This window comes from Guillardia theta, assembly GCF_000315625.1.
Source record: "Guillardia theta CCMP2712 unplaced genomic scaffold GUITHscaffold_64, whole genome shotgun sequence".
Lineage (NCBI taxonomy): Eukaryota > Cryptophyceae > Pyrenomonadales > Geminigeraceae > Guillardia > Guillardia theta.
Window position 1 is genome coordinate 292,081 of NW_005434610.1, and position 12,776 is coordinate 304,856.

The 12,776-nt window shown below is 54.9% G+C and overlaps 4 protein-coding genes across 4 annotated transcripts; 2 read left to right on the forward strand and 2 right to left on the reverse strand.

Moving 5' to 3' along the window:
• Positions 1-446: 446 nt before the first annotated feature.
• GUITHDRAFT_113114 (hypothetical protein) lies at positions 447-1,694 on the reverse strand (the record flags this gene model as incomplete). Its single annotated transcript, XM_005827775.1, has 5 exons — positions 447-500; positions 551-711; positions 759-1,212; positions 1,492-1,545; positions 1,599-1,694. The coding sequence occupies 5 exons, from the start codon at positions 1,692-1,694 to the stop codon at positions 447-449; spliced, it is 819 nt and encodes a 272-aa protein (XP_005827832.1).
• An 840-nt stretch (positions 1,695-2,534) lies between these two features.
• Positions 2,535-4,961, forward strand: GUITHDRAFT_142470 (hypothetical protein; the record flags this gene model as incomplete). The annotated part of the gene is made up of 14 exons (XM_005827776.1): positions 2,535-2,601; positions 2,655-2,826; positions 2,970-2,990; positions 3,041-3,105; positions 3,159-3,180; positions 3,228-3,309; positions 3,356-3,404; positions 3,622-3,677; positions 3,796-3,846; positions 3,900-3,964; positions 4,275-4,341; positions 4,397-4,432; positions 4,488-4,574; positions 4,878-4,961. The coding sequence occupies 14 exons, from the start codon at positions 2,535-2,537 to the stop codon at positions 4,959-4,961; spliced, it is 924 nt and encodes a 307-aa protein (XP_005827833.1).
• A 2,206-nt stretch (positions 4,962-7,167) lies between these two features.
• On the reverse strand, positions 7,168-9,576 carry GUITHDRAFT_75247 (hypothetical protein; the record flags this gene model as incomplete). The annotated part of the gene is made up of 13 exons (XM_005827777.1): positions 7,168-7,364; positions 7,411-7,464; positions 7,512-7,606; positions 7,655-7,713; positions 7,761-7,843; positions 7,897-7,957; positions 8,010-8,066; positions 8,118-8,171; positions 8,221-8,290; positions 8,341-8,379; positions 8,427-8,527; positions 8,576-8,623; positions 8,668-9,576. 13 exons carry the CDS (start codon positions 9,574-9,576, stop codon positions 7,168-7,170), a joined length of 1,827 nt encoding a protein of 608 aa, XP_005827834.1.
• An 817-nt stretch (positions 9,577-10,393) lies between these two features.
• Positions 10,394-12,633, forward strand: GUITHDRAFT_142472 (hypothetical protein; the record flags this gene model as incomplete). Its single annotated transcript, XM_005827778.1, has 8 exons — positions 10,394-10,849; positions 10,882-11,053; positions 11,102-11,226; positions 11,340-11,398; positions 11,427-11,475; positions 11,647-11,730; positions 11,797-11,867; positions 11,925-12,633. The coding sequence occupies 8 exons, from the start codon at positions 10,394-10,396 to the stop codon at positions 12,631-12,633; spliced, it is 1,725 nt and encodes a 574-aa protein (XP_005827835.1).
• Between the last annotated feature and the right edge of the window lie 143 nt (positions 12,634-12,776).

Here is a 12,776-nt window from a genome sequence, read left to right on the forward strand (position 1 = left end):
GAGGAGAGGAGAGGAGAGGAGAGGAGAGGAGAGGTAGAACAGGAGAGGAGAGGAGAGGAGAGGAGAGGAGAGGAGAGGAGAGGAGAGGAGAGGAGGAGAGAAGATCGCAACCTTGCGAGACATACAGTGGACAGGCCATACTCCTGTCCATCCGTTAGTGAGAAGATAGATGATGCAGTGGCAGAAGATGGTGACAGCAAACGAAGATGTAACTAGCGATGATGATGATAATGATGATGATAATGATGATGATGATGATGATGATTACAATGACGATTATTTACAATGACAATGACTAGGGAGAGTATGTGAGTGTATCAGAGTGAAAACCTTGTAGAAGACTCTCAATCTTCTTCGCAGCCTTCTGACTCACATCTTCGACGTAGACACAAGGAAGGAACCTTGACAAGACGGACTTCACTTGTCTCAATGTCACTTCACCACCTTCACAACCTCTCAAGGGTCCTGACGCTTTCGTTGAGCACTTTCATGGCTGCCATCTGATGCCGGACATCAGCTGGCCAAGAGACTAGGAATAGGAAGAGCAGACCTGGGTAGAGAAGTAGATCAAGGAGTTTTCCATCACATCGTAGGAATCCAAGCTGAAACAAGCCTCCTCCTGCCTCTCCGTCACTCTCTGACCTCCGAAGCGGCCAAGAACAACGAGGAAAGGATGTACGAGAGACATCAGCCGGTTCTTGACAAGGTTTGCTGCTTTCCTCTCAGTCCTCCCCGACCTCTCAACCACCTCCCCTCACCGCAGAGCAGCTGGAACAGAAACTGATCGCTCTCGAACACGACGAACTCCCTCGTACCTGTCACCCACTTCCTTCTTCTCCTCCTCCTCGACTCTGCGAGCGCAAGAGTCCGACCGCCAAACTTGGCACCAACTTCAACCACTTGATCAACAGCATCGACGAGGTCAGCGAGAAAAGCTGTCTCTCCATTACACCACTCTCCTGCATGTGACGTCACAATCGGTGCACCAAGGGCACTTTGACTCTTGCCGTACAGACTGAGGGGAAGACCGATCTCTCTGTCCTCGACAGGGACCAGAAGCTTGCCAAATCTTCCTGCACTGATCAGAAAGGCGCTTCTTCCATCCTTGCAGCACCTGCTCTCGATCTCTTCAACCTGCCCATCTCGCAGCGTCTTCGTCTCACTTGCGTTCATCACATGCCGCCTCGTGCAACTTCTCATGCTCTGCTTCTTCTGAGGTCATACGTCAATCAAACTTCCCACGGTAGCTCGTCTTGCCTTTTCTGTCTCCATGCACAAACTTGCGAGGGTCCTCGGAGCTTCTCCTTCAGTCGCCTTGTCAGCCAACAGCGTCAAGACAAGGTCATGGACGTGTTGGCCTGCACACTCTGACAGCTTGAGATGGTTCTCCTCCTGCAAGCTGTGTAGATTTCTCCGCCATCTTCTGATCTTCATCTTGCTACAAATCGCCTTATGACTGACAGCGACGATGAAGAGCGGAGGGTAAGGCACCTGATGTTGCAAGTAAGCGACTCGAGCCTTGAAAGACGAGGCTCGTTGGGCAATCTGGAAGAGAGAACATTCAGACTGAGGAGCCGGCATCAAACAGGACGGAGTACCCGAAAGTTTAGCTCCTTGTCTCCGTTCTCCAGCCTTGTAAGGCCCCATATGAAGCACAGGCACACGAGGACAAGCTTGTAGATGGATTCTTCCATCAGAAAGTTGCTCCTGCCAACTCTGACGATCCTCCCCTACATCACGTCTCCCCTCCCCCTGGAACTTTCAACAGCTACCCCGCGTTCACAGCAAGTACACTCGGCTCGCTTTGTTCCCTGCTCCTCTCCTCTCCCCTCCTCTCCTTCCTCTCCTTCCTCCTTCCTCCCGTTATGCTTTGTTCGTTCGGCTATCCTCTCCTCCTTTCCTCTCCTCTCCTCTCCTCTCCTCTCCTCTCCTCTCCTCTCCTCCTCTCCTCTCCTCTCCTCTCCTCTCCTCTCCTCTCCTCTCCTCTCCTCCTCTCCTCTCCTCTCCTCTCCCCTCCCCTCCTTCGTCCCCTTCTCCTTCACAATGTTTGTCGTCGCTCATCAGTTTGAAATCTTTTTTCAATTGCACAATTTGTGCAGCACAAAACTCTGAATTTTTCAAATTTTGGACAATAGATCAAATTTCAAATTCAGATTTGGCGGGACATTTTTTTCCCGAATCAGAACTTCGAACGATCACCTGCATTTCAGAGGGAGAGGCGAAGGCGATGGCGGTGCGATGAACAGGAAGACAGGAAGACAGGACGGGACACAAGAGAGAGGAGAAAGGAGAGGAGAGGAGAGGAGACAGGAAGAGAGAAGAGAAGAGGAGACAGGAACAGAGAAGAGGGAGAGAGGAGGAGGGGAGAGAAGAGGAGAAAGGAGGAGGGGAGGGGAGGAGAGAGGAGGGGTGGGGAAAAGATCCAGGCAACAGGATAGTTGAGAGGTAGAAATCGAGGTCACTATATCATACGATCCCCGCAACGTCTTCTCCTACCTTGGAGATCACTCTCTATCTCTCTATCCTCCAACACCATGAACGTCTTGTTCGACGTGAAGCGCGATGCTCTCCTCAACAACTTCATCTTCCCATCGCCACAAGGTGAACTTGATGTTGGTCTACTTGTTGTACCTGCTAACATCGTCCTCCCTCAGCCTCCTACAAGTGGGATTCATTCCCTGGTCGGCTGCTCTGCGTCGCTGGGCTCGAAGGAAACGTCTTCCCTTGCGTTAGTGTACCGTCAGCCACCATCCATGAGCTCACATGGCTAGCAGCTGCTTATCACGAGGAATCCGGAGAAGCAGGAGGAGGAGGAGGAGGAGACGGGTGAAGAGCGAAAGGGTGTGCAGGATGAGACGTTTGACGATAGGCAGACTTTTCGTCCTACCTTGCGATCTACTGCCATGCAAACGCTGAGGTCACAAACTTGCGCCATGGTGGACCCGCCTCACACTTCACTTGCCTTGCAGGACTTGGGAGCACTACATGACGTGAGGAGTTTCTCTGTATCCTGTCGTGCTCCACTCTCTTTGACGCACAGCTTGAAGCTCATCTGCTGGTTCTCTACCGCCATGCGGATGCACGTCCTTGTGCCAGAGTACCCTGGTGAGAAGAGTCGTGAAGGTGTCGAAGGCGTTGACCTGCGCTTGTCACTTCAGGGTATGGGATGGCCGGCGGCAGGTTGAACTGCGAGGACGAGGACGATGGTGCTGTGATGGAGTTGCCAGAGCAAACGAGGAGAGCGTGTTAGCAAACGTGAGATCTGCGTATCACTTTGCTCTTCATGGTCTGTGCTGGAAGCCGGAAAAGGTGAGAGGAGGAGGAGGGTTGTGAAGATCGCGTGACAGGCTCCTAGATCCTGCTGGTGGGGCGATCTGTGGGAACAGGAGTTGCAATTAGACTCGGTGAGAGCATTGGGCGGAAAAGGATGGGCGGGGAGAGGATGGGAGAGGGAGAGGGAGAGAGCAGGGAAGAGAAATGGAGACAAGGAGGGTAGGGGAGGGAGACAAGGAAGGTAGTAGGGGAGGGAGACAAGGAGGGTAGGAAAGCGAGAGGAGGAAGGGAGAGGGGTGCGAGGGGAGAGGAGAAATTGAGGCTGCAAGTGTGATGCTAGCTTGGTAGCCTCGGAGTTGCCCATCGGGGGTCTCGCGCTGTTGAGCCCTTTCACGAGCGTGAAGGTGACGAGAAGTCCAGCTGACGACTAGCTGACGGCCACTCAGGATCTCGTCCGGGAGCACGCGGGACAGGCAGAGAAGGAGGAGAGGAAGAGGACATAAGGCTGACTTGTGCGGTCAGATCACGGCATGGTTGCTAGCTGAGGGGCCGGACATTTTCCCTTCCGACCAGGTCGTGTCTGAGTCGACTCTTCCTCCTTCTACTGACCGGACTGAGTGCGTCAGTTCATTGACAAGGTGATCTGCCCGACGCTGATCATTCATGGATCCAAGGACAACGTGATTACGAGGTTGTTTGAGATGTACCTGAGACATGGTTGTTGTGCAGTCCCTGTTGAATGATGTCTGGAGGTGGAGAGAGTAGATGACTGCTGATGGGCGCTTGTACCGCATGCTGTGCGATTTCTACTTTTGTCCTGATGTCAATGGCGATGTTTTCATCGCTACTGAATTCTTCTTAGTACTGACGGCTCTCCCTCCCTCCCTCCCTCTCTCCCTCCCTCCCTCCCTTCTTCCCTCTCTCCCTCCCTCCCTCCCTTCTTCCCTCTCTCGTTCCCTCCCTCGTTCCCTCCCTTCCTTCTTCCCTCCCTCCACATGCAGCGATCACTCGATAAAACTCTTCGACTGTCTCAACGCCAGGCCAAAAGTTCTTCACGTCTTGCAGGACGTGAGCGGGAAGAGCTTCTATACCCCACCCCGCTGATTGTTGTCTTGCCTGCTAGCTCGGACATGGCAACGTGGAACTCTTCTTCATGGCAGTGAGCTTCGTCTACTCTCACCATCTCTTCTACCTGTCGTTCACCTCTGTGGCAGGCGAAAGAAATCCCCCGCGTCTTTGGGCTGGCCAAGGGGAGCAGATCGCTCAGTCTGGAAATGTTTCTCAACGATCCGTATTTGCAAGTGAGATGATGATGATCATGACATCAGATCAGATGATGTTGAGACGGAAGTTATGATGATGATGGAGACTGTGATGGAAAAGACAAGAACAATTACGAAAAGTCTGACGATGACGATGCTGCTGTTGTTGGTTTCGTCGTGATGGATGTCGCTGTTACTGATGATGGTCACATCGATTACGATGATGACGATGATGATGAGGAGGAGGAGGAGGAGGAGAGGGTTGTGGCGGTACTGATGAAGGAGGAGGAGGAGGAGGAGGAGGAGGAAGAGCAAGGTCTGCAGCATGACGCCTTCTCTCAGGGGGACACAGTTGCTTCTCCCATTCCAGCGTTCGACTGCAAGTCAAAGGTTGTCAAGTGCGACGACTGCGGGTCAAACGGCTGACGAGTTGACAAGTCCTGGTCAAGACCGACTCTCTCCTCCCATCATCCTCCATACATCCGCCATCCTCCTCAAGGTCTGCAGATTTCACGAATCCTCTTTTGCCTGCTTTCCCCCGGCTCCTGCCTTCCCTTCCTCATCTCACCTGCTCCTTTTTCCTTCTTTCCTTTCCTCCTCCCCTTTGTCCTTCCTTTCCCGCTCTTCTCCTTCCTCCCTCGTCCCTTTCTTCATCCTCTTGCTTGCCTCTTACCTGTCTGCTCTTCGGCTTATGCTGTATCTCCCTTCTCTTGTATCTGAACTGCTTTTGCACTCAGGGAGCAGGGCACATACCCTCCAGCAAGACTGGGATTTTCCTCCATTAAATGAGGTCAGCGGAGGAGGAAGAGGTGTACAAGAAAATGCAGAGTGAAGGAGTAGAGGAGATGAAAGAAGAGAGCAGAACTGGAAGGCAGCAGCAGCAGCAGCAGCAGCAGCAGCAGCAGCAGCAGCAGCAGCAGCAGCAGCAGCAGCAGCAGGGATCTCACGCGTGATTCAGGATCGTTTGCGGTTCGCAGGAGTTGCCATCACCGACGAGACCTTTATGGCTCAATCGCATCAGGTCGGCGTCTTCTCTCCTCCTTCCCTTGTGCGTCTCCTCCTACCTCCCATACCTCCCCCCCCCGGCCCCCCCTCCTTCAGCCCCACTCTCGTCATGGCTCCCTTGCCTATACTGTCGCTCTCTAAACTTCCCACCCATGGATCCATGCGCCCTTCCTGTCCCAACCTGCTTGCCGCCCTCCTTTCCCCCTCCTCCTCACTTCCTCCCTCCCTCCTCTCTTCCTCCTCGCCTCTTCCCACTCTCCTTGGTTCCCTCCTCATCATCTGAATCGCTCCCTCAGGGCCCACGTACAACTTCCTCCGACACCTTGGATCCAGCAGTCTGTTGATCATAAGGGAGAAAGCTTTCTCATGCTGCTGGCAGGTGCCACACAATCCCAACGGCATCAAGAGCGGAGGTCCCAGCCTTACCTCCTCCACCTCCTCTCCTCCTCCTTGTCCTCCTCCTCCTTCTCCTCCTCCTCTTGCTTGCCATGCCCCATTCTCCTCTTTATCTCATCCTGTTCTCCTGCTCACCCTTCACGACTGGAACGAGCAGTCGACGAGGACGCGTCCTCGGGCTCGAACGTGCAGGAAACAGGTGGAGGAGAAAGCGGGAAGGGACCTCTGTGCATCTTGAACTTCCTAGCAGGGAATCCTGTCCTGTCCCCTCGGCCGACAAGGACTCCCATCGTCTCCTGGGGCCGCCCCGTCACGGAGAAGGAGGAGAGCGGAGCAGCAGACTTCTTCTGCTGGCTGCAGGAGACAGGTGTGCAGGAGCAGGAGAGGTATCCCAGCTCCTTGACCCCAGCTGCAGCTCTGCTGGAAGAGAGCTCCCAGCTCACGGAGCATCGGAAGCGTCCACTCTTTCCGGGTGATGACGTGTCGGAGGGATGGGGCAGGGCTGAGCGAAAGAGGGCAGGGATGCAGGAAGTCGTCGTGGTGGAAGCCGCCACCTCCTCTATGGCCTCCGACTTCTCCCCCGACAAATTTTCAAACCCCATGCGAAAGCCGCACGATGGGCAGGTACGATCGGTCTCCCCCGCACTGCTAGGCCTCTCTTCTACAGTCCTCGATTGCCTGACTCTCTTTCTTCCTCCTCCCTCCCCTCCTCCCTCCCCTCCTTTCACACAGTGACGCCTCGTCCCTTCAGGCTATTCTACTCAAGCACAGCTGAGGAGTTTTTCTTCGCCTCGTCCTGTAACATAGAGTGCTGTCCTCCTCCCTTGCTTCACTTTCCGTCCAGCACCTCGCAGATGTCTCTGATTGAAAGTTCCATGCTGTCCACAAACGCCTGACCGTCTCTGCAAAGTCGTCAGTTGGCAAAACAAAATGTCAAAGTCCACGTCAGTCCTTCTCGCATGTAGTCGTGGCCGTTTCACCACCACCACCACCATCATCATCATCACCACCACCACCACCACCATCATCATCATCATCATCATACTCATACTCATACTCATACTCATATCTCGAGACGTACCTCTCATTCTTGTACGTCATCACAGAGGAAGCAAACCCGTCCACGCTCGCATTCTTTCCCCCACCGAAGGGATTGGCCCCGTCGATTCCTCTGAGCTTCCCAGTGGTGTACCTTTACCCACAGTGAGCCGCACGCCATCCCACGCTCCTCTCACCCAATCCCGTAGCACTTGGGCCCGACGGGTCCGAACCCTCCTCCTTGGATGTTGGGAGACGTCAAGGTGGAGGTGGAGAGGATGATCTCCGACAGGCGGGTGTATGCCTCATCTTGGAAGATGGCGGGAGTTTTCAAACCGCTCTTGAGGGCCTCGTGCTTCAGGGCGAACATGTGTCTGTCCCACCCTTTTCCTGATGGCCTGCAAGTCAGCGACGTGGCAGCCCGGGGGCAACGGACCCATAAGAGCGTTGCGGGTGATGACGCCATGCTGCTTGACAGCCTTGCGGAGAGCTGCCGCGCGGCTGTCAGAGGCGAGAGAGAGAGAGGAGACATGGGACCTTCTTCCTTCTCTGGCCTCGTCGAAGACTTGGAGAAAAAGGTCTTGCACATCGCATCAGACTCGGGAGTGGCCGAGCGGATAGTTTCCGTCCTCCTGCTCGAGAGTCAGCTGGAGTTTTCCCATCTCCCAGCAAGAACCTACCCGTGCTTGAACGCAGATTGGTTTGCGCTCTCGTACGTTGAGGCGGAATGTCCGAAGAGCTTGTCAAAAAGTGAGTGACTTCTCGGAGGACGAGACAGGAGCTCACCCTGAAGTAGGCGAGCTGAAACGACATCTGTAGAGTCCCGTCTAGCCCCAGACCTTTCTGCGAGATGTACGATGAGGTGAAACCTGCATTCAGATGCTCAGAGTACGCAGATGGCGCTGGAGGGTCCTCGACAGACCTGGGACTTCCAGCAGGTGAGTAGCGACTGAGGAGCGAGTGTTATCGAAGTCCTTCTCCGCCTGAATGTTTATCTCATCGGACCCATCGTGCTCGGAGCGTGCTCATTCAAACCTTGTCAATGATCGCTCTGACTTCATTGGAAATCTTAAACTCCAGCTTTCTCGGGGCCTTCCATGTGATAAGCAGACGACATTGACAAGGTGTCATATGAAATGAAACCTTTGGGTGGGTTTGGGGCTGCGGGCACGGGGCCTTTGAGCTATCGTCATAGATCTGTGAACCCAATCAACCGACCACATCAGCCGAAGGTTTTTATCGTCACCTCATTGAAATATCGTAGGACTGCAACACCGTCACCCCAGGAGTGCTCGAAATTGATTCCAGCCCTTCCACTGCCATGTGATGGTCAAAAGCCGAGGAAACGAAACTATTCCGAGCTCACTTGGGCTGAACGATCATCTGAAAGCTCTTGTCGAACCATCTTAAGAGCAATCAGCACAGGGTCAAAAGTATGGTGATACAGGAGACCTGTTCTTCGCAGAACCGTGCAGGAAAGAGTTCTGCTGATCGACGTAATCGACTGGTACGTGGTCCTCCAAGCAGATCACAAACATGGCGCTGTCAATCGCCTGGGCTCTCAACTTTAGCTCAGGAGATTCGAAGCTCGGCAAATAGACCTCGAGACTCTCTGCATTAGCGCTGGACTCTATTATCTTGCTTCTGGCCTGCGATGGTACTTCAACGAGCTCCTTCTTCATTCACAGCTTACCGCAGCCCATTCATTCCTGTCCATCGTGGTCAAGATCCCAACACTGGGGTTCTCATACTTGACGGGCGTAGAGAGGATGTGCTGTATTCCACTGAGAATTTGATCTGCTGATATCACATTGCCATTCTCGTCCAAAACATCCAGAGACCAAAACTCAGTCCCTCGCTGGATCACGACATGCCTGGACTTATCATACTTGATCAGCTTGTCTTTTCCTGGCATTGGAACGCGAGTGGACTGAAACAAGTTCTGATACTGCGACATGTCCAACGGGTAAGTCCCATAGATGTAGGCAGCGTAGAATGCTAGATTTCTCGGAGTCATCGCACAGACTGTTTCAAATTGGGGACTACCACCCTTGCCGTTCAAGAACTGGAAGAAACCCGTGCCGGTTCCCCCCATACACTTCTGCGTGTGGAACATGTCAGGCATCAGGTGCCCATCCATGAGAGTGCGGAAGAATCGAGCAGACGACCACGTGAGGATCGCAGCTCTGCACGCCTGATCGTTCTTGTCGGGCAAGGGATCGTCCAAGAGAGTGAGCTGAGGGTTGATGTTGAGGGGGAGGGGAGATCTGTTCTCAAGGTACATGTCGAACCATGGCTGCGTGATGAAGCTCGAGTATCGCTTCTTCTCTCTCTCCACTATGGCATCTTGCAGCTGCTTCCCTGCCCCGCCAACAAACTCATTCAGCACTTTCTGAGTGACGTTCAGCTCGCTGGGACTGACGAGCGGCCGCGCGGACTCGAGGAACCGATGTGACGTGTCCTTCAACTCGGGAATGGGCAGCCGAGGGAGCGAATCCTGAAAGTGATAGGTAGGGATCTTGGTGGTCTGCAGGTACTCCTTGCTCGCCACTGGGCACAAGCAGGTCTGGTCAGAGATACAAAACTCATCCCTTCTGCTCATTCGCTCGAGGGAGCCACTTTTCGCGCAGCTCTGCTCCCTCACTCGTCCTTCATCCCGTCTCTCATCGTCTCCTACACTGGACCCTCCCTTTCTTGCCCTGGTTTGTGTAACCGAGCCTACCTCCCTGATTCCCCCCTCGCTCCTGTACAGGGCCTTTCCCTAGCTATCAACCTGCCTCTCTCTCTCTGGAGAGAACCAAGAGTGCGTAGGAGAGGCTGGGATACTTTCTCCTCTCTCTTGTCTCTTGTTTGCTGCTCGTCTTCTCTCCTCTTCTCCTCTTCCATCTCCTCACCTGCTGCTCGTCGCAGGGCAGCCATTGCGCCTCTTGATGCACCTGATGTACTACCCCTGCTTAGCTCTTATAAAAAGGGGGTGCAACGGGACCCGTGGGGTACTCCCGAGACTGCCCAGTAAAATGGGTCAGGTTGATTCAAGCAGGTCGGGGGAGTGGGAGGACGAAGACGAGGAGGCTTCGGTGTAGGAGGAGGAGGATCAGAGAGAGAAGGTTATGGAGAGGAGGGAGGGGGGAGTGAGTAGTGGGCCCGGACGAGAGGACGAGAGCCACGAGAGCTTCTTCAGAGGGATCGGGTGGAGCACTCGCAAGGAAGCAACGGCCTACATCAAGGGAGTCAACTTTCAGCATGGAGGAAAGAGGGTGCATTGCGATCGGCAAGGGGTAGCCATGTCAGGGAGTCATGGGTATGTGATGCGATGTGGATCGGAGCGTTGCAGGCAAGCTAGCAGGAGCATCTTGTCTTGCTCGCCCCTCACCTGCATCACCAGGTACAGGATCGTTGTCAGGAGGAGCGCTGCCACCATGTACAGGACCAGAGCGCCCGCGTCCTTCTGGGTGGACATCCGGTCGAGCTGCCTCGTCCACGAGCGAGGATGTGAAGCTCAAGGTGCCGCTTCCTCCCAGTTCTTGTCCACCAGCTGCCCGGTTTTCCGCCAGGCTGTCCTTCCAGCTGAAGGCAGTCCGACGGTGAAGCAGCTCAAGGAAGTGCTGAGGGAGACAGCTGGGATATCTGCCACCACGAATGCTGTCTACATGGCGAGGAAGAAGGTGGAGAGAAGCTGTAGGAGCAGGTACGAGGCTTCTTTCAGGGCCCTGAGCCCGTGGATCCGCGACTTCTGCATCAGCAACGCTGGGAGCGGGGGAGATGTGGAGGAGGAGGTGGAGGGGACGTGGAAGGGGACGTTCAAGCGCGCATGTCTTGTCAGCGGAGCAATGGCCCACATGGTCCGACACTGCGGGCTGAGGGTCCTGGGGCAGGTGAGACTGCTGCGAGTTTTGCTGCTGCTCAGGTTGCTGACCAAGCTCGTCGCTCGCAGAGTTTCTTCCGGGTCTCGAACAGGTCAGGAACCCCTCATGAGCCTCTAGGGAACCTGACGCTGGGATTGTCGAGGTGGTTCCAAGGGCAGGTGATGGTTGTGGAGAGCTGGCTCAGTGATGGGTCAAACATCCCCATCGCAGCAGGTGACACCCTTTGTGCCCTTCATGCTCCCATGACGTGGCGCCATGAAGGGGTTTTTGCGGAACTCCCGGAGGGCGGAGGAGCGGAGACGGAGGAGAACGCGAGGTACCTGTGGGGCCATGTGAAGGGCTCGGAGCTGGGCGACTGGATGAGCGAGAGTCGAGGGAAACTCACGGTACTGACGGACCGTCGTTCGGCAACCCTCCCAGCTGTAGAAGAGAGTCTATCGCACGCAGACATCCTCTTTTGCTGCTCTCGGTTGCTAGAGCGCGTCAACGCTCATTGCAGGAGTACGACCTTATCCCTGCCACCAGCTTCTTTGTGCCCGTTGTGACCGATGGGAGCAGGTAGGGGAGCGCCAGAGCTGTTCCGAAGTTGTGAGCCTGGACGCGATGGGACGGAAGACTTGTTCTGGAAGGCGCAGGTGATTTGGAAATATTCCTTAATCTGTTTCACATTCTTTCGCGCGATTTTCATCTCCCTTCCTTCCCCTGTTTGTCTCCCTTTCCTTTCCTCTGCCACCTTCCACTTCATGTTTTCCTTCCCTCTCCAATTTCCCTATCCCTGTCCACTTGCTCCCCCCCTGCTCCATCAGGCGGCAACCTCATGGAAGGAGTGGGACAGCTGCATGACAGAGCTTGCGGGCAAGAATGGTGTAGCCCACGAGTTCTTGGAGGAGGTCGACCCAGCGCACTGGGCAAGTGACATAACCTGTTGTCAATGGTTTGTTCTCAACTGTTCTCAGGCATCTCACGCTCACCAACGGCCCTCCCGCCATGCAGGAGACGTTGACTTCGTTCGAAGCTATGGGATTAGGTGAGAGTCTGAACCCTCTCAGTGAGTTCCGACCGTTAGTCACTCTCGCTATCCCAGCAAGTTGGCTGGCAAGAGTCTGTTCGACCTCGACGTTTCTCCCCTCGACCTCTTCCAACAGCTCACTAGGAGCTGGTCCAAGATAGTTAGGGAGGAGCTGAAGAGGAAGGATCAGCTGCTCAGCCCTGATTCACCTGCCACCGGGATCAGCCGACTCTTCATAACTCAAGAGGTCAGCGAGAGGTACGCCAAGAATGTCCGCAGGAGCGCCATGTGCAGGATACGAGCAGGGAGCACGAGCGAGTACGCCATGACGGTGATGGAGGAAGTCAAAGACGATCCTGAGGCCAGCGCGAAGCCCCTCCTCCACTCCGTCTCGCTCGTTCACAAGACCTGCAGCCCCTGCGGCTTCTGGCACCAGATGCAACAGCCGTGCGAGCATGCAATCTGTGCAGCGAGAGCGATGGGATGGGCGGATGGAGGGGAAGCGCAACTCATCCGCAGGCTCTTTGCTCCTCAATGGCTCGCAGACGATTTCATCCTCGCCGCCTCCTCCTCCAGGTTCAGGGTCGTCATCCCTCGCACTGCGAGCGTCGAGCAGGCAGCGCATGGGCCTCGCCCTCCTCCGTCCCCTTCCAACGCGTCGAAGCTCGAGACACGACCGACACGAAAGAAACGAAGAGAAGCAGCGAGCGAGCCGAGAGAGCTGCTTGCTTGCCAACCTGGTCAGAGGAAGAGGCCACGCGTTGCGTCTACCAATGACGAGTGAGTCTACGTCTCCGACAATGGACTGGGATAGATGTATATGTAGATGCTGAGAGGTTTGTAAGTGAGGTCAACTTGTCTAATAGTGAACGTCAAGCCAGTGAGCTTGCCTTCTATTCCTGTACGAAGTACCACGCTAGGTAGACA